General features: G+C 41.6%; 1 protein-coding gene across 9 annotated transcripts in view; it reads right to left on the minus strand.

The window, feature by feature from the left end:
* relch (RAB11 binding and LisH domain, coiled-coil and HEAT repeat containing) overlaps window positions 1–21,562 on the minus strand; it is a 127,288-nt gene that overhangs the window by 53,842 nt on the left and 51,884 nt on the right. For 3 of the 9 annotated variants that reach the window (XR_004416640.1, XM_033048869.1, XM_033048878.1), the window contains exons 6-11: window positions 20,663–20,854; window positions 20,026–20,117; window positions 19,190–19,519; window positions 18,146–18,221; window positions 12,598–12,693; window positions 12,405–12,428 (exon numbers count right to left, since the gene is read on the minus strand). Coding sequence is in view for 8 of the 9 variants with exons in the window: in XM_033048869.1 (XP_032904760.1) it covers window positions 12,405–12,428; window positions 12,598–12,693; window positions 18,146–18,221; window positions 19,190–19,519; window positions 20,026–20,117; window positions 20,663–20,854 (810 nt within the window). In the remaining variant the exon portion in view is untranslated. Of the gene's footprint in view, window positions 1–6,516; window positions 6,617–12,404; window positions 12,429–12,597; window positions 12,694–18,145; window positions 18,222–19,189; window positions 19,520–20,025; window positions 20,118–20,662; window positions 20,855–21,562 lie in introns of those variants that run through there. The other 6 variants (XM_033048898.1, XM_033048888.1, XM_033048905.1 and 3 more) reach the window with 4 other exon arrangements.

Raw genomic sequence — 21,562 nt, forward strand, 5'->3', positions numbered from 1 at the left:
CTTTGTTTCTACATTCAGATATTACTGCAATGTAGGGCGGCACAAGCTACAGAGGTAGAAGCGTGGTTGCCTCATAAACCTAGCAATCCTGATTTCTGCTGCTGTGTTACATATTTTCCCTGTGACAGTCGTCAAGTCAAGTCAAGTTTATTTGTCACATACACATACGAGATGTGCAGTGAAATGAAAGTGGCAATGCTCGCGGACTTTTGTGCAAAAGACAAACAACCAAAAAAATATAAACACAATCATAACACATATTCTTTTACATAATAAATAATGGAAGGAAAAACGTTCAATAGAGTTAGTCCCTGGTGAGATAGGCGTTTACAGTCCGAATGGCCTCTGGGAAGAAACTCCTTCTCACCCTCTCCGTTCTCACCGCATGGCAACGGAGGCGTTTGCCTGACCGTAGCAGCTGGAACAGTCCGTTGCAGGGGTGGAAGGGGTCTCTCATGATATTGTTGGCTCTGGAGTTGCACCTCCTGATGTATAGTTCCTGCAGGGGGGCAAGTGAAGTTCCCATAGTGCGTTCGGCTGAACGCACTACTCTCTGCAGAGCCTTCTTGTCCTTGGCAGAGCAATTCCCAAACCAGATGGTAATGTTCCCGGACAAGATGCTTTCCACCGCCGCTGCGTAGAAGCACTGGAGGATCCTCGGAGACACTCTGAATTTCCTCAATTGCCTGAGGTGGTAAAGGCGCTGCCTTGCCTTACTCACGAGTGCTGAGGCGTGTGATGCCCATGTCATATCCTCGGAGATGTGGACTCCCAGATATTTAAAACAGTTCACCCTATGCACAGGATCCCCATTTATCCTCAATGGAGTGTACGTCCTCGGATGATGTGCCCTCCTAAAGTCCATGATCAGCTCCTTCGTTTTTTTGATGTTCAAGAGGAGGCTGTTATCCTGACACCAGAGTGCTAGATCAGCCACCTCCTCCCGGTAGGCCTTCTCGTCGTTGTCTGAGATCAGGCCCACCACCACAGTGTCATCAGCAAACTTAATTATTGAGTTGGAGCTGAACCTAGCCACACAGTCATGTGTGTACAGGGAGTACAATAGGGGGCTGAGGACGCAACCCTGGGGCGATCCTGTGCTCAGGGTGAGGGACTTCGATGTATTCCCTCCCATCTTGACTACCTGGGGCCTGGCGGTGAGAAAGTCCAGGACCCAGGCACACAGGGAGGTGTTGAGCCCCAATTCCATTAGCTTCCCGGCCAGTCTGGTGGGGACTATCGTGTTGAAGGCTGAACTGTAGTCTATGAACAGCATCCTTACGTAGCCCCCCTTCTGGCTGTCCAGATGGGAGAGAGCGGTGTGGAAGACCTGGGAGACCGCATCGTCCGTGGATCTGTTCGGACGGTATGCGAACTGCAACGGGTCCATGTTCCGAGGGAGGAAGGTGCAGATGTGTTTCTTCACCAGCCTCTCAAAGCATTTCATGACTACCGAGGTAAGGGCCACCGGACGGTAGTCATTCAGACAGGCTGGGGAGGCATTTTTTGGTACCGGTACAATGATGGATTTTTTGAAGCAGGCAGGGACCACGGACTTGTCCAGGGAGAGGTTGAATAATGTAGTGAGCACTGGAGCTAGCTGCGTAGCACAGGACTTGAGTACTCGCCCCGAGATGCCATCGGGGCCTGCAGCTTTTCTCATGTTCACCCGTGTCAGAGCCCTCCTCACGTCGTGCTCGGACAGCGAGAATGTGTACACCTTCCTCCCTTCAGCTTCGGTAGCCAGCCCGCTGGCGGTATTGTCGATAGTCGGCAGACCTGGAGTGGTGTTGCCCCTCTCGAAACGAGCGTAAAAGGAGTTCAGGTCATCAGCTAGGGAGGTGCCGACACTTGCGGATGAGGGAGGGGTGCTCCGGTAGTTGGTTACAATCCGTAGCCCCTGCCACAGGCTTCTGGTGTCCTGCTGCTCCATCTGTAACTCCATCTTGTCTCTGTACCTTCTCTTTGCGTCCTTCACCGATCTTCGCAGTCGGTAGGACTCTGCCTTGTAGACGTCCATGTTTCCTGATGCCAGGCCCGAGTTGTAGGCAGCGGTGCGAGCATTCAGGCCCCCCCCGCCCCCCCCATCCCAAAAATCTACGAATTGATAGTTTATTTAAACATTGCGAATTGCCTCTTGTGCAGGTGAGTGATAGAATTAGGGGTGGGGATATGGTAGGAAAAAACTAAATGGGATTCCTTAATTGCATAATTGATAATTAGCATTTGTGATATAATCTGTATGAAAGGATAAATTTCCCCCATTTGTTTTTCACTACCCATGTGTTTGTGGTGTTAAATGCATGTGTAAATCTTTACCAAAACCATTAGTTTTGGTGCCATCTGGTGGCAAACATCAAAGCCACAAAAAGTACTGTGTAACATTTAAAAAAATGTGAATTGAAAGAGTGGTGGTTTCGTAATAGGAATAACATCGAATAGTTTAGAAAATCTAAAAATCTAACATCCAATAGTTTAGAAAATCTAAAAACCACTAAAATTCCAAACATGCAGGTTTAGTTTTACTGTATTAAAATGTGTTTTTGAATTAAAGTTTCTCTTGTTCACACTTGGTACAATGCACGTTCCCCTCCATGAACTCCTAATATTATAGTAATAAACTCAATTCCGCAATACTAAAGTGTCCTGAAATCACTAATTGTTGGCATGTGCATACCTCCCTCTCCAAACAGGAACAAAACACCCAAATGGAACCAATGTTCAACACTGAATGATTCTAGGAAATGTCTCTGTGTGTGCTCATGGACATGTGTGCACAAGACCGTGCTGTGAATGGAGAGTGCCTTTTCTGACGTTCATGATTGTATCAGTCAATTCATGTGTTAACTGATAAAAGTTAGTCCCTGTTCATAACCAATGTGTAATTAAGTATGATTCCAAGTTATCCAATAATGTTACAACAAGCATTCGTCAACAAGTAGTTGCCTAAATTTTTTTTAATGTACTTGGAGAATTAGTTTCAATCCATGTCAGACAAGATATTTCACAAAGGGTGTACGACTCAGGCTGCAGCTGAAAATTCCACCATTGTGTATTATGATCTCAATTAATGCACACAGATAATTTACTGCAGCAAGTCTATTACAGGTTGAACAACTATTTTCCGGCAACAGATGGTCAGCACGCCCCTATAATCTGCACAAAATTATGAGAGTTGAAATTCAGAGCTGCCACAGATTACTTGGTAAACTGAATGCGAATGAAATTACCTGCCAACCCATCCTGGGTTCCCACCTGCTACCCGCTCGTTTACGGCTCTGGCTTCCGACCCCACTTCCGACTAGCAAGGTGCACCAGCGAGCACCTCTCACTGCTGCTGTGTTTTGGCGATGGCTTTATCCGCTGCCCCGCTCAACCACCACCACCTGTTTCTTCTGTCACCTTCTTCCCCCCACCTCCGCCGCCTCCACCTTCTCCCCCGGAGAGAATGACATACTCCCCTTGGCAGCGACATCAGATGAGGAGGAGGGAGATGCAAGGAAACAGTAGTGATGTTACAAACTTACCTTCAGTGGCGCTGCAGTTCTGCCACTGGTCGTGTGCGCGACTTTGGCGCCTTTGAGAGGGGGGGGGGGGGGTTGGATTAAAATCCAGTTTTCTACTGCCTGTCGGAGGCGGGTTTCCTCGGGCTGCTAGCTGCTGAAGAAAAATCGATCGGACTTTCGTTCCTGTTTTTTTTTTTTTTTAAATCGCGAGACAATTTAATAATTAGATTAAAATAAAAAGCAACTTCTAACGTCCTCAACGCCTACACCGTGACGGATCGCAAGAATGGGACAAAACAAAGGGTAAATCGTGTATTTTACATATAATCTTGCTTCTTGGGATGGCTAATCTAATTTTACGTTGCGAAAATGTGATTTGGGCCCCATACGAACCGGACGTGTTTTTCCTGCCAATATGGAGTTCAAATTCACTGCAAATGCAATGTTCCAATCGATCACGTTCCAGAAAAACCCACTTGCAAGATGATTTAAATGCTCTTTTTTTTTGGACAATCATGTCACAAGGGCATCTAAATCGTCTATATTTTGTGTTATTGTCTATCCATAGTCAATATTTTTACACTAAATATCAGTTTTAGTCCCATGTATTGTGCAAAAAAATAATAATTTGTTTGGATGTTTCTAGATTAAATTATGGGAATTAAACATTAAATTCCTTCCATCTGGCATATAAATTCATGTCAGTGAGATTTAAAAATCATGTTATATTGTTAATTCTTGTGGGAATGGGATTAGTTTGTTATTTGGATACTTTGTTTGTTAAATATATCATTTTCTTAAGAAATGGAATCTACAGGACATTCTTAGTGGGCAGAAAGGCATGTCATGCGTGGTTTGAAGAGCAAAAACTTGTAGTTTACAATGCCAAAATAGAAAAGTTGAGGAAAAACAATGTGTACAGAGTTGCTTATTGGTTACAATCTGAGGATTGTACCAGCTAGCAACTGATCTTCTCCATAAAGACTTGGTCTATTGGTAGAAATTGTAATTTATTTACCTATCTGTTATGGAGTTACAGCATATAATACAATTATATTAAAGTTCTAATCATGAGAATATCACATTTTTGAATTTTCAAGGCAGTCTGGGTGTTTATTACTATTTCCGTCACAACGATCAATGTTGGAATTAACTACAATTAGGTAATTAACGAATTATATGTTTTAATTTCAGGTCATCCAAGTAAGATGTTTTATATTTGATTCAGAATGCTTCAATCTATAATAACTGAAAAATTCATTCAGTTCTCTTAATTTTTAAGAAAGTTATGGGCTTTTGACTGTCCACGATCACAGCTTTTGTGTTAAGTCAATGGAAAATCGGGAACAAGATGCTAATTTCCGAGTATGAAAATGGCCATAACTTTTTTAATACTGAAGATATGAAAGTGAATTAGGTGTCAAATTAAACTTCTTTTTATGCTTTATCGGGTGGGATAAATTGCAGACTTGATTTTTAAAATCTCAAAATTTTGTAACATTGCTAGTAATAGCACCTAGTTTTAAAGTGAAACGACACAAAGTGCTGGAATAACGCAGCTGACTGAATTAGTCTGAGTAAGGGTCCTAATGTCACCCATCCATGTTCTCCAGAGATCCTGAGCCCCTGACTTACTCCAGCACTGTCCTTTTCTCTATTAACCAATATCTGCAGTCATCGGCCATAACGGACACCCTCCCTCCTCTACGGTCTGTTATAATGAGGGTTTACTCCGGCAGACGTTACAAGGCCTTCTACGCCCGAACCTCCAGACTCAGGAACAGCTTCATTCCCAGAGCTATAGCGGCTCTGAACCGGCCCTGCTGAGTGCCCCCCACCCCCCATGGACTGTCTCCCTCGGATAGTCACGTCGCACAAACACATCTGCACTTTAGTCTGTTTGAACTGTTTTGACTATTTTACTGTTGTAATGTTCTTTTTACAAACCATGTTCTCGGGGTATCTAAATCAAAATTTTATTAGTTATTTAAGTTATGACATCGGATGGAAGCTGCATACCAAATCTCGTGGCGCTTATGTGCAATGACAATAAAATATTATTATTATTATTATTATTATTATTACTACTGTAATTAGGAAAGGTTACCGTGGTGCTCCCACCCCTCTATTGCTGCTGGTGGAGTATGCTGTCGATTCCAGGGGAGGAGGTTGTGGTGGTGGCGGTGGGGGAGGGGAAAAAAGGCCGACTGGACAGAAGACAGGAGAAGCCAGTGGTGGAGGTTGAGCGGGGAGCGGATAAAGCCACTGCCAATAGCAAGAAACAGTAACAGGTGAGAGGTGCTCGATGGTGCACCTTGTAAGTCGTGAGTGGGTCGGAAGCCAGGGCTTTAAATGGCCAGGGAGACAGTGGAAGCCGGGGCTGGGGCAGCAGGACATTCCATTCACATTTTATATTTGTTTTGTTTTCTGCTACTCTATGGTGTTTTAGAGATAGGGGAGGGGTGTCATTAGTGGAACAGGGGTGTATCGTCACTTCATTATCACGTGACCTCCGTTGGTCCGGAAAAACGGATAATCCAGAAAGGATAATCTGGAAAATTGGTGTTCAACCTGTAATACTGTCTAGTTCTCCCTTGCACACAAAGCTAATATAGTTTCATGATCAGGTTCAGATCATGGTCACTGGTTGAATGGCTATGGTTGCATTTCTTGAATTTTGTTTGCTTCTTTTCAAAAACTGTGCAACAGGATGCAATATCTTTTTCTTTGAAATTGGAAGATATAGCAAATCGCAGTACAGCAAGAGCATTTCAGCAAAAGTGGATATTACATGTGGAGTGTTATAAACATTTAATAGTTGCAGATATGCCAATCCAATTCTAGTAACTTACATTTGTTTGGTGGAGTAACTTACAGGGCATTTCAGTGACATTGGTCATACTTTGCAACTGCAGTCCCATTGAGACATATACATTTACAGCTAACATTTCAGTTGATGCACGACATTTCTGCATGCTTAAGCTTTCAGTTCCTCTATTCCAAGTCTTACCATTTGGTGCATTTCATCTTCATATTCCTCCCCACAAAGTAAATCATCTCATTCCTCCACATTATACCAACTGAATGTTGGCAGCAATTGAAGGCAGCATCTGTGGAGGGAGAAACATAGTTAAAGTTTCAGGTCAATATGAAACCTTAACCGTTTCTTCACAGATGCTGCCAATCCTGCTGAGTAATTCCAGCATTTTCTGTTTTATGTCATATTTCTAGCAGCTTTGCACTTTGATCTTAAAGTATGGGAGTTAATGTTATGAATCCACATAATCTATTGATAGTCTTTGTTCAGTTTAGCCACAATCCTTACTTGACAGTTGCCTGCAAATTAATTTCAGCCCTACAACACAAATTATTTACCTGTATTAAAAGCGGTTACCTCTATTGTTTTCTGTCTTTCAATCACCCTCCTACCAAGAATCACACATGCTCATTCACATTACAGTTATTAACAAGCTTATTGTGGAGGGAAAATTTAAAAACACCTGTTAAAGGTGTACATACACTTCTAATGCATTTCCTTTATTAATAAAAAAAAATTTCAAGAAAACTATTCAAATTGTCAGAAAAGTATGTGGATTTTTGGTCTCCTGTTATTTCCTTTTTCTCTTGGCATGACATTCAACATCATAAAACCTTGCACAACAATTTCCAGATTCAAGGATGATATCAAGACTATGGCAGGACCCCCTGCAATTTCATTTTTTTGTATTTTCAGCAATCTGGAATGATGTCAAATGTATTGCATTTGCCAGTTCTTTTGACTTACATACCGTGCCCCCCCATAATGTTTGGGACAAAGAACCATCATTTATCAAACATTATGGTGCCCTGAAATGTGGGGACTATTTATAAACACTGCTGTAATTTCTACATGGTGAAACCAAAATGTATAAAAATACCCTTTAATAAAATCTGACAATGTGTACTTTAACCACATGTGACTTTTTCTATAACAAATCTCAAATTGTGGAGGCAAATAACTAAATGATAAGTCTTTGTCCCAAACATTATGGAGGGCACTGTACATATTATCATTTTTGTTTCCTTTAGTTATCACATTTAATTGCTTTAAATACACAAAATGTATCAATCTCACTGTGAAATAGTTTGGTTAGTATTGGAGGGGATCCAAAATCCTGGCAGACAGGTTTGTTGGTCTACACTGGTGGGTATAAACTAGATTGACAGGGGGGGGGGGGGGGGGGGTGGGATCCTATGCAGAAACAAGGCAGATGAAAGTCTGGATGGCAAAAATGATGGTGAGGAAAGAAAGTTTAGTGGACAGAATAAGGCAGGTGGACAGATAAAGCTGGGAACAAGGAAGAAATTGCACTCATATTAATGCGAAGATCTGGCAGGCAAGGCAGATAAACTCAGGGTGTGCAAAGGTATGTGCGACTGGGACGTTGCAATCATTACAGAAACATGGTTAAATGAGGGACAGGACTGGCAGCCTAATGTTCCAGAGTTCAGATGCTTCAGGAGAGATAGAGGTGGGGGTAAAAGGTCATAAGGAATAGTAGTAGAATTTGGCCATTCGGCTCATCAAGGCTACTCCGCCATTCACTCACGGCTGATCAAGAAGCTATCTATCTCTGCCAGAAAAATATCCACTGACTTGGCCTCCACAGCCTTCTGTGGTAAAGTGGATGGTTTGCTTTATTGATTAAGGAATATTTCATGGCAGTGGTCAGAGATGTCATTACTGATGGTTCAGCCAACGAGGCTACATGGGTGGACCCGAGAAATAAGAAAGGGATGATCTCTGGTGGAAGTGTACTGGAGTCCTCCAAATAGTCAACAGGAATTTGAACAGTAAATATGCCTGGAGATTGCAGGCAGCTGCAGGAATAATAAAGTTGTTGTAGGAGGGGAGTTTAACTTTCCCATTATTGACTGGGAATGTCATAGTGCAAATGGTTTAAAGACGGCAGAATTTGTCAAATGTGTTCAGGAAAGATTCCTCAAGCAATATGTAGTGGGCCCTACAAGGGAGCGGGCAACACTAGAACTAGGAAATTGGGAGGGCTAAGTGGTTGAAGTGTTCGTGTGTGGGGCTGTCGGGACCAGCAACCACTGTTCACTTAGGTTTAAGATAGTTAAGGGTAGAGACAGGACAGGCCCACGAGTTAAAATTCTAAATTGGGGCAAGGCCATCTTTGAAGGTACAAGACAGGAACTCGCTCAAGTTGAATGGAGCAGGTTGTTTGAAGGAAAAGGAATGTCTGGAAAGTGGGATGTTTTTAAAAAGTAGCTGAACAGCCCAGGACTTGCACTTTCCTGTTAGTGAAGGGCTAAGCAAGAGGGCAAAGGGAAGCTTTGATGAGGGGAGAAGTTGAGGCTCAAGTCAAGAATAAGGAGGCATGGGGCAGGTGTAGGCAGCTGGGATCAATAGTCAGTACGGTTTCATCCCACCAGGATGAAAGAATTTCTAATGGATGGAGGGCAGTCAGTATTATTGTCAAGGAGGTGCTGAAGGTCCTTGTGCGTATAGAGATCGACAAATCTCCCACGCCCGATCAGATATTTCCGATGACACTGTGGGAAGCTAGAGAGGAAACTGCAGGTGCCCTGACTGATATTTATGCGTCATCATTAAATACAGACAAGGTGCAGGAACACTTGAGTGTGGCAAATGTTGTGCCTCTATTCAAGGGCTGCAGGAGAGAGCCTGGGAACTACAGGCCAATGAGTCCAACATTTGTGGTTAGTAAGTACTCGAGAGTATTCTGAAGGATAAGATAACCATGCATTTAGATGGACACGGGATGATTGAGGGATAGTCAGTACGGTTTTGTACGTGGGATATCATGTCTCGTGAATCTGATTTCGAGTTTTTGAAAATTTGACCAAAAAGGTTGTTAAGGGCAGAGTTGCAGACGTTGTATAAATATGGATTTCAGCAAGGCATTTGACAAGGTTCTGCATGGTAGGCTGCTCCGGAAAGTTGGATTGCATGGGATCCAAGGAGAGCTAGATAACAATATAGAAAATAGGCCCAAAATGCTGGAGTAATTCAGCGGGACAGGCAGCATCTCTGATGGGTCTCATTCTCTCCAGAGATGCGGCCTGTCCCGCTGAGTTACTCTAGCAATTTGTGTCTTCGGTTTAAACCAGCAACTGCAGTTCCTTCCTACACAACTGTATCGAAAATTGGCTTCATGGAAGGAAGCAGAGGGTGATGGTGGACGGTTGTTTTTCAGACTGGAGGCCTGTGACTAGTGGTGTGACTCAGGGCTCAGTGCTGGGCCCATTGCTGTTTGCAATTTATATCGAAGATTTGAATGATAAGGTACAAAGGATGATTAATAAGTTTGCAGATGACACCAAAGAGGGTGCTATAGTGAAGGCGGTTGCCAAATATTGCAGCAGGATCTTGATCGGGGGGCAGGTGGGCTCAGGAAAGCTTCATAAGTTCATATTTCATAGGAGGAGTAGGCCATTCGGCCCCACGAGTCTGCTCTGCCATTCAATCATGGCTGGTCTGTCATTCCCTGTCAAACACATTCTCCTACCTTCTCCCCATAACCCTCGACACCTTGACCAATCAAGTATCTATCAATCTCCGGCTTAAAAATTCCCTCCACAGCAGTCTGGTAATGAATTCCACAGGTTCACCATCCTCTGACTATAGAAATTCCATCCCGTCTCTTTTCTAAAGGCATGTTCTTTTATTCTGAGGTTATGGCCTCTGGTTCTAGTCTCTCCCACTGGTGGAAACATCCTCTCCACATCCACACTATGCAGCTATTTCACTATTCAGTAAATTTCAATGAGGTTCACCATCATCTTTATAAATTCCAGCGAGTATAGGCTAAGTGCCGTCGAATACTCATCATATGTTTAAGGTGAGAGGGGAAGGATTAATTTGAACCCGAGGGGCAATTTGCTATTTTTTTTACACAAAGGGTGGTGGGTGTATGGAACGAGCTGCCAGAGGAAGTAGTTCAGGCAGGTACTATCACACCATTTAAGAAACATTTGGACAGGTACATGGATAGGATAGGTTTAGAAGGATATGTCCCAAATGCAGGCAGGTGGGAGAGGTGTAGATGGGGCATGTTGTTTGGCATGGGCAAGTTGGGCCGAAGGTCCTGTTTCCACGCTGTATGACTATTAATTTATCATGACAGAGGAAATACTCACTTGGTAGTTCAGTCCATCGTGTTTGCTTCTAACCAAATCATACAGCACAAAAACACGTCTACTTGCCTGCACCTGGCCCATATCTTTCATGCCCATGCATCCGTTGAAGTATCTTTTAATTGTACCCACCCCTACTACCTCCTCTGGCAGCTCATTCCACATATGCAACACACTGGGTATGTAAAATATTGCTTTTCAGGTCACTTCTAAATCCCCCCCCCCCCCCCCTTGCGCCTTAAACTATGCCCTCGAGCATTAGACTCCCAACCCAAGGGGAAAAACTATGGATATCTTATCTATGCCACATGATTTTATACATGTCCATAAGGTCACTCTGAGCTTCCTATGCTGCAGGGAGAAAAAACTAAATTGACAATAACCATTGATTCCTCGATCTTTCAAATATTCATTTATCCCCATCTTAAATATATTGAATGATCTGCATCCACTACTCCTTACTGTAGAGAATTCCAGAGATTCCAGACTGCCCTCTGAGAGAAGAAATTTCACTACACCTCAGTTCAATTTCCAACAAATTATTTTCCGGCTCTATTGGGAATTTTCATGTTAGACCAGCACAGCTGTTATGCTCCTTATTTTGTTAAGCATGTAGCATAAACTATTAGTAACTTTACTTTAAAAAAAAATATAACATTCATCTGGCACTGACAAGTACAAATGCCATAAAGCAAAAGACCTATTTACAATAGAGACACGCAAATGTTATTCGGTGTTACATCGAAGAATGATTCTGTAATGTTATACGCTAATTTTTCCCTTTTGAAGAGCTGGAGATTTTGTCCTAGATTATATTATGAAAGCTTCATTGAAAGGTACATAACTTTATTTATCAATACAGGACATAGCTTTATGTACAACTTAGTGTAAAAACAACACACTTCCTAGAAGCAATGAACTGACATTTTAGATGTATGCTGAGCCTGCAGTTTGTGCACAAAGATCAACTAAAGCAATCCCTTGAGAAAAGAACAAGGCTTATTTTTCTTAAGAATCCTTAAAATCTCCTTGTCACCCCTCAAACAAGCATAGCACATGTGCAAGCACAATCATGTTATCTAGATATGCTGCCTGACTCACCAAGTTACACGAACTTGATGTATTTTTCTTAAGTATAGTATCTCACTGAATTATAATTTTGACTGTAGATAGAAGAGACAGTGGAAGTAGCCAATGGTGAAAAGATAAGGGAGCAGAAACTCTGTTTGAGGTTGAGTTATTGAAGTTATTTAGGCTAGTTAAGAGTGACGAGAGCAAGGTGTGGATTAGTTTGCATGATAAGGAGACTACACCAGGAAATGGGAAAAGACAAATATGATTCAAATAACAATTCGAAGGAAATTCAATTCTTGTTTTAACAAGCGTTACACCAAAGTGTTATTAACCTATGAGAATTGCTATTTAAATACATTTTTCCTACTTAACACACAGTAGAAATTTAGGTTTATGCATATTTTACCTTATCTGCATTAGTGTTGTCATACAAAATAATTGAAATGTTAAATGCACTGGGGTAGAATTTCCCTGCAAGTTACAGATAAGAATTTTTAAAACACAAAATCTATTCATTATAAGGCTGAATTAAGAATTTATGCTTGCAATTGCAAACATCACAATATTAATTAATAACATTAAAAAGGTTAGCCTGGTTTTAAGAAAACATAGCAGTAGCAGCAAAAAAAAACTTTTGGACACCTTGAGGTCTTATCAACTCACCTGGCAGAGATGTACAACCATTCTCTAGGTTCAGAGATGCAAGTACAATGTAAGAATATGGCAAAATATAACTAATGTCTTTTTTTAAACTAAAATAAGTGCTCAACATTTTGAAATTGTTAAACGGAAAAACAAAATTATGCCAAGTATTAAAATTTCACGAATTGCAATGAAGACAAAGACTGCGTCTTACTTCTCGTTTTGCTAGCAGCACATTTGGTACTATGTGTGGAAGACATCGTCCCAACATCAACATCACACACTGTTCACTATCTGCAATTCGTGAAACCTATAGAGACAGAAAATAAATCATTACCGTCCTATTGCATATTTATAAGATTCCCAAAAATACAAACCATCATAAATGGGTAAAAATAATGCATAATAAATCATGTTTTCAGTTCTATCGATCTACTTCCAATCTTCAATTAACATAACAATAACTGTGGTTTTACGTTTCCAATTAAACACCTGTGTTCTTTCAGAACTATGTAGCTAATGAACTCATGCATATAAAGATTGATTTGTTCAATATGCTTCAAGTCTCTCCCTTTTCACAATTAGAAAGGTCTGTAATGGTTGGAAGATGTATTCTTAAGTTTCTTGTATTGCAAACCTTTGTGTAATCCCTAGAAGGTCACACAATGCGTCCATAACTAAGGCTTAAACCTAATTCCCCTATTGAGTAATGTTTTGCAGCATTTAAGGAGGAAAGTATTCATACTCAGCGTGAAGCTGAGACAATTTCCCCTTCTTGGATCATCTGTGGCTTTGCACAAATTCACAGGAATGATGGCGTCATTGACTATTATAATTTGGGAAATAATTGACCTGAAGTTCTAGACATGGGAGTTGTATTGTGGAGTCATCCAAGTTCATGTTACTCAAGAGTATTGGAAAATCTTGCAATACGAAAGAACCTGATGCTGGTGTGAAATTCACAACTAGATTGCGAAAGTAAAAAGACCACAATAACTACCAGGTCAGCGAACCTAATGTCCAACATGGAAACTCTTCAGCCTCATTAGCAACATGCTGGCAACCTAATGGCCCTGTCTCACGGTGCGAGTCCACCCACGAGTGATCCCGAGTGAAAGAAAAAATCAAACTCGTGGTTTTCTACGAGATTCCAAGTTTATGTTCACGAGTTTAAACGAGTTCCCACGTGTAGTTCTAAGTTTTCCTTTTACTTCTCATTTCTGCGATGTACCAAGTTCCTCTCCCGAGTTACTCTTGAGCCAACAACGATGTGGAAAAATCATTACATGGTAAAAATGATGTAATGCAGTTTTTTTTTTTAAACTATAAAAAGCCTCCCATGTTTAAATAGGGTTACGGAATCATGGGATATGGGGATTAAGCAGAAACTGGGCACTGATTTTGGATGATCGGACATGATCATATTGAATGGCAATGCTGGCTCGAAGGGCCGAATGTGATCACTTCCATTATGTAGAGAGTCTCAGAATGTTAATAGAGATTCCATTCCGTTTACATTGCGCTTTGTGCAGGGATCAAATCTTAGCCCAAAGTGTACATTAGGCTGCGAGGATTTATTTCAAAACTTCAAATTATTTCAAACAGTGTTTTATCCGAACAAATAGATCAGGGCAGATGCCAGCCCCTTTAAACATCAAGGACAGCTCAGTGTTAAGTGGTGCTGGAATTATATATATGAAATTGTCTTGGGAATTTTATTATCGATCCTAAATGCTCTATTTAAATTATAGGTAGTTTAGTTTGTTGAGAAGTGGCGCCGGATTTAACACCTCAGTCTATTAAAATTGAACGAAAACATGCAATATGTTTCCAGACAAATATCCAGTGGTTGAGAATTAAAGAGCAGTCATTTTAAACGGGTGGTTGTAGTCAATAATACGGTAACCGAATGATATTTATTCATTGCTAGAGAGGACGATGTAAACATAGTGAGGTTAGTGAGCAGCCTCTAACATTAACCGCTCCTCGCACTGTTCTGTTGTGTAGGAAGGAACTGCAGATGCTGGTTTACCTCGACAATAGACACCAAAAGCTGGAGTAACTCAGAGGGTCAGACAGCATCTCTGGAGAGAAGGAATGGGTGACATTTCGGATCGCGACTCTCCCGGTTGCTACCTGGACCTACCTGATCTCCCGGTTGCCAAACACTTGCCAACCCATTCCCGCACTGACCTTTCTGTCCAAGGTCTCCTCCAGTCAGAGTGAGGCTAAATGCAAATTGGAGGAACAGCATTTCATATTTCGCTTGGGCAGCTTACAGCCCAGTGGAATGAATATTGATTTCTCTCACTTCAAGTGACCCTGGCATTCCCTCTCTGTCTATCCCTCCTCAAACCAAGTCGCACCAGCTGCTCGTTTTCACCCAACGAACAGCGAACAATGGTCTGTTTCCTTTATCATTGTTACTTTTTTGCATGCATTGTTCGTTATCTCTCTACAATAAATCATCATCTATATCTTTTGTTTCCTTTACCAGTCTGTCGAAGAGTCTCGACCCGAAACATCACCCATTCCTTCTCTCCAGAGATGCTGCCTGTCCCGCTGAGTTACTCCAGCTTTTTGTGTCTATCATTGCCCTTCTTCAGACTGTTCCATTATATTGACCGAAAACGAACGATGTGACAGTACCGGCGACTTAATGAATGAAATGGAGACACGCGGAATTAAATAGACTTGGAATAACTGGGGCGGTGGGGTTTTATCGAAAAGTGACTACATGAAATCGGTGGAAGGAAACGGGCAGGCGAGGTTTCGGGTCACGGTCCTTCTTCAGACTCCATGACCCGCTGAGTTCTTCCAGCTGTCAAATGGAGACATGGGGGACCACAGATGTTGAGCGAAACACAAAGTGTTGGAGCAACTCAATGGGCCGAATGGCTTAATTCTGCTCCTATGACATGCTCTCACGAAATTTCGAAGTAAGCCAGCGGGTCAGGCAGCATCTGTGGAGGGAATGGATAGGCAACGTTTCGGATCGGGTCCCTTCTTTTCTAGCCGAATCAACGTCTGTCCATTCCCTCCACTGATGCTGCCTGAGTTACTCCAGCGATGTGTGAGTTCCTCCAATACTTTGTGTGTGTTTTATGATCATGATTCCAGCATCTGCAGTTTCTTGTCTCTACATAGACTAGGCCTCAGCAACACTGAGTGTGCTAACTGGGAGACTATGTTGCTGCTGCCAAAACAACAGTTGGCAATGTATGCACGGTATATGTCACATTGCGTGGGAAACGAGGTCTCCAGGGAGACAGACGCAAAGTGCTGGAGTAACTCCGCGGAACAGGCAGCATCTCTGGACATTTATAAAGCATTACATTTTGGAACACAAGGAACTACAGAAGCTGGTTTACGAAAAAAAACAAAGTGCTGGAGTAACTCAACGTGTCAGGCAGTATCTGTGGAGAACCTGGACAGGTGACGTATCGGGTGAAAGAAGGGTCTGAAGTTTGAAGGGTCCTGACCCGAAACGTCACCTATCCAAGTTCTCTGGTGATGACTAATCTTCAACATTTCACTTCTGGCACTCAGGCCAAACCCACGGTAGACTCACGAGTCACCACGGTAAACTCACCGGCTACTACTTTCTTACAACGAGTTTAAAAGTTTAAAATTTTCACTTCAAGAGTAAATTTGACTCGTGGAAATCTTTCATCATGTTGAAAGATTTTCACGAGTTAACAGGTTTCCCGTGTACCTTCCGTTAGCGTTACGAGTCGCTAAGTTACGTCCACGAGTTCCGACGTTCCCGCTACATTAATTCTACGTGATTACCACGAGTTTGATTTGTTTTAACTTCGGGATCACTCGTGGGTGGACTCGCACCGTGAGACAGGGGTTTAAGTGCACAGTATCTAATAAAATAGATTACACCGGCAATAGAAATCTGAACACTGATTTGTGTTAAGTATAACTTACTATAAAACCTGCTTAAAAAACCTAACAATGTCTGAAAAACAGAGGAAACCAAACATGTGGAAGCACATAATGCATGCCCACATGTACTGTGATGGAGTGACATAAAGATATACTGTACAACGGATGCAGCCCTTTGGACCATCAAGTCCATCAGAATCATGAAACACCCATTATGTTAATCTAATTTTTATTCCCCCAACATTATCAACTAACCTTCCCCCCCAACAATTTTTGTTTAAATCATGCACTGCATACCAGGAGCAAGTTACAGTGGCCAATTAACCTAACAACTCACATGTCTATGGATTGTTAGAGGCAATCAAAATACCTGGAGGAAATTAATATGGTAACAGGGACAACATGCAAACTCCACACAGACTGCAACCAAAGTCAGGATTGAATCCATGTATTTGGTGTTGTGAGGCAGTGGCTCCATTAATTGCACCGTTGTTACTTCCAATTGACACTTTACAATGAAGCAATGGTTTATTTTTGGTGTTTGCCTTCAAGTGTCCACCTTCATAGGCTATGAAATTTCAGATTTTAAATATTATCTATTAAAACAAATCAGCACACATGGCCCAATTTGTATAACATTATCTGCAGATAGCCATGGGGAGCAAGAGAAATGAAAGTCAGTTGAAGAAAGTTGCTAAAAGGAAAGAGTAGCTAGACAGACAACTTAATTTCCAATTTCCCCGTCATCTAATAGCTGTTGTTGGATCTTGGTCAGATCTCTACACCAGCTGCAATATATGTGAAGGTTCAGCAGAGTGTGGAACAGGGAAACTGCATGCAATGTGGGGTAAAAAAAAATAACTGCATGTATAAAGTAACTGCATTAGTTTGCATTCACATGTTGACTGACAGTACAACAGCAAATATAAAACAGAAGGACGATTCTGTTTAGGTTTTATAATAAACTAGACAAAGGGGGACCCATTGGGTCCCGTCCCCTCAACACGCGGTTACGGGGGGAAGGGGGCGGCCTGCGCGTCACACACATACACTAACCACCCACCCACACACACACACTCACTAACCAATCCCCCCTCCACACACACACTAACCACCCCCATTGATATTATATTAATATTATTAATTCACTCCTTTTGCCCCATCCCCCGCCCTATCCACTCATGCATAGCCCCCAACTCGCAGGTGCGGCAAGAGAGAGAGGGGGGTAGAGAGAGGGACAGTGGAGGGTAGTGGGGAGCGGGGCAGGAGTCAACCAAACGAACCAAGTGTTCAGCGGCTTCAATCCAGAGCCCGGGGGGGTCGTCACAGGGTTGGTTCGCTCGAGGGCAGACAGAGAGAGGGCTGCGGGTGGACGTGGAATCGAGGGAGGCCGCGGGCGGTCGTGGACCAGAGGACCCCGAGCGCAGGGTTGACGGCCGGCTGAGTGGGGCTGGCTGCGAGCGGGGGCGGGGCCACGGCGAGCGTGGGGCGATAAAAGGACTGCGAGTCGAAGGGGGTGACGTCAATCGCAGCATGAGAAAAACAGTGCGAAGAAGGATGCGCGTGGAAAACAGTGCGCACAGGCCACGTGAGCAGACCCATTGTGATGCCATCAGCTCATTTATTTTCTAAGTTATTTGAAATTTTTGAACATTTTCATCAATATGAAATAAAGCTCGAAAGTTTCAGGTAAGCTGATTTTTGACTCCAGGAGGTAAATCTCTACCGGAATATGTAAAAATGTTCACGTCAGTGCGTCGTTTCTTTCAGTAGATATGATCACACAAACAAATAAATACACATACACACACACATCCACGATCAGTTTTATAGTAATAAGGATGTGCAAATTGTAATCAAGAGGTTACCTCCACTCCTAAACGACTGTCAGTGGCCATACGGCAAAAAGATAACAATGCTTGATGAAATGCGGGTGATAACGACCTATAAAGAGAACAAGTGCATACTATAAATTACAATAGTATTACAGGTGTATTATTCAACTTAGACCTTGCACACCGACAAATATTGGGTCTTCTGACAACTCTACCCTGAAATATAGCTATTGAAGAGCAATCAAAACCTAACAATGAAGATGGCAAGCAAGGTGGAAGATAAGGCAGTCTGAGTCGTGCAGCTGTACAGCATGGAAATAGGCCCTTGGGCCCATCTCGTCCATGTCAACAAATTAGGCTCGGCCCATTTGTGTGCATTGGGCCCCATAGCGATCCAAACTTTCTGTCCCTACATCTGCCCGAATGCGTTTTAAAAGTCATAATTCTATCTCCTTCTGTATTCCAGATATAGAAACATAGAGAAAAAAAATAGGTGCAAGAGTAGGCCATTCGATCAGCCTTTCAATATGATCATGGCTGATCATCTAAAATCAGTACCCCGTTCCTGCCTTTTCCCCATACCCCTTTAGCCCCAAGAGCTAAATCTAACTCTCTCTTGAAAACATCCAGTGTATTGCCCATTGTGGAAGAGAATTCCATTTAATTCCAGAGAAATCCTTTATGGAATACCCCATGAGTGAAAATGTTGCCCCAGTGGCCCTTTCCCCTTTTGTCTTAAAAATACGCCCTTTAGTATTAGAATCCTTTATCCTGTGGAAAAGACTGAGCATTCACTTTATGTATGCTCCTCATGATCTCGTACACCTCAATCAGTTCAATGGGCCAAACTCCTAGCCTATTCAACCTCTCCCTATAACTCAAACCCGCAAGCCCAGGTAACATCCTGGTGAATCTCTTTCTAACTTAAAGACATCTTTCCGATAGCTAGGCGACCAGAAATGCACAAAGTTCTTCAAGTGTGGTCTCATCAATAAATACATTGACATGTGCTACCTCCTGTTATTCAGTGAAAAAAAAAAAAAATTCTTGTTAGTAATATGTACAACATTGACTAACCTGTTTGGCTTATCAAACTGTACAGGTCCATGAGAAAGGACAGTTGTTAATTCAGTTCCTTTTTTGTCATGTGAGATTAGTGTTGTCATTGTACTGGGATCAATAGAGCGAATATTATAATCTGTGTTCGTGTCCGTTGGGCAAGAAGTGCTCATCTCTTCTTTCTCTGGATTGCAGCTATCATTTTCAAAGCTTCGTACATCCAGATACTCCCCACTGTCCATTAGTCTAATCTGAGGCACTTGTTGTGATGTGGATGGTGGAAGGGCTGAGCTTTCGGGTGCAGCTGCTACGGCAGCCAAATTTTGTTGCTTGAGCATTTGTATTTCACTGTTAGAGTTAAAAGAAGTTCAATTAAATCCACAATACTTTCTTTCCTTTCTATCTCAAATCATTTTTAACTTGAGCATCCCCTGCGAAAACTATGGAATCATTGAACAAACAATATTTAAAAATCTAGTAATATTTCACAACAAATGACACAACAATAGTGAGAGGATTAACTGCACTATGCTCATGACAGAAACAGACACTTGAATCTTACAGATACAGTAGTTAAATTCAGCTGGCTTCAACATGAAGATATATATGAAAATAATTACTCTTGACAAATTCAAAGAGTAACTGCCAAACGAGACTCAAATGTGCAGTATTTACCTAGCAACAAATTTTAATCAATTGAATTTGATGCATTAAATGTAGCTTTCTTGCAAATGGTATTGAACACTCCAACAGAGGCCAAAATCTAATTGTTGAAGTGTTTTTTAGCTGAGGTACACTTCAACTGAATTAGATAATGTAGGTCACATTTTTTTTTTTTTAACACTAGCACATACTTCTTGAGCTGTCTGATTTGCGATGCAAGAAACAGTTTCTCATTGTTTAACGTGCTAAGTTGATCTTGGAGTTCTTGCACGATATTTGCCTGCTGGAAATAAAATTACAATACATTAACATGCAGAATTAATTATCTTACACTTGGGAAAGAGCCCATGTTAGAAATTTCCTACTTTAAGAAATTACATTCATTCTGAGCATGGAAATGGGACATTGTCATAGCCCATGGAGATATCGTAGAAGTGAGAATAGTCCTTTCAAGGACAACTCAGCTAAACATAATGCTTTGAATGGAGTTGGAATTTCTGTATTCATTAATAATTCCGGAAAATAGTAATGAAAAAAAAGTATATTTGTTACATGAAAGTCCATTGTACTTTAATTGCTTTAAGTCAAAGTTACTTTAAATGACAATAGCTAACAGTATTGGACACATCTAATGCCTTCATACATTTAGGTCGATATGGAAGAAAATATGAAAATCATCACTTTTTTTTTAAACTGGTCTAAAATAAGAATGCTTCTATTTTATTACATTTTATGAACCCCAATCATAATTATTTACTAGGAAAAGATTTTCTATTTGAATTTGGATTGATGAAGAGTATTGCTTTAACGCTTGCTTGCACTTCTTACCTTTTGTGGTTGCTGCAAAGCAACTGATTCTTTGCCATTCGGGAGCACTTCCAAGTCTATTGGCTCCACTCCAACTGCTACGTCTATCATTTCTTTCAAAGAAGTTGCATGGCTCCCATATTCCCTGTACATTTGCAGCAAGTCTGGAGGTTTTGGAATGTTCAATCCAACATCATCCCACAATTCAAAATCCTGAAGGATTGAAAAAAAGTATTTAGAATCATTCAGTATACCTGTCAATAAAAAAAAAGTAACAATATGTCCAATTCAGGTTATACATGAAGACCTTGCAACAAAATAGGGAAATCCTGGCATATGGTCTCCTGATCCACGTGCTAGAGAAAAAAATTAAGTCATCTTGTTTTAACAATTTCAAAATGAAAACCCGAGAATGAATAATCTTTTGAATTTAATCAAACTCATTATAGTGTTCCAGGCATGACAGGGTCCAGATTTGAATGCAGTTCACTCAGCTCTTTATTTCATTTCATTACGAGTTAAATTTATGCACGTGTCATTCAAATTTCACAAACTGTTAAAGTTTACAATGTTAATTTTAAAATAATCTGGTTGAGAATTCATCTTCTGAGTAACCTAGCAACTAAAGGCCTGTCCCACTGCGGGGACTTAATTTGCGAGTTTAGAAGAGTTTGCGCTTGACTCAAACTCGCAGCATGATCGACACATGGTCCTAGGAGGTCACTGTAACTCTCCTTCATGCTCGAGGGAAGTTCCCGCATACTCGCAGCCTCAGTTTGATCGAGGAAAATTTGAAGGGCGAAGACAGTTGCTGAAAATTCGCGATAGTGGGACAGGCCCTCAGTCAAAATATTTCAAGGTCATTTTATGAAATGAATGTGTTCAAATCCAAAAAATTCAGGTTTTCTGAAGAATTATATA

Source organism: Amblyraja radiata, chromosome 2 (assembly GCF_010909765.2).
Source record: "Amblyraja radiata isolate CabotCenter1 chromosome 2, sAmbRad1.1.pri, whole genome shotgun sequence".
NCBI lineage: Eukaryota > Metazoa > Chordata > Chondrichthyes > Rajiformes > Rajidae > Amblyraja > Amblyraja radiata.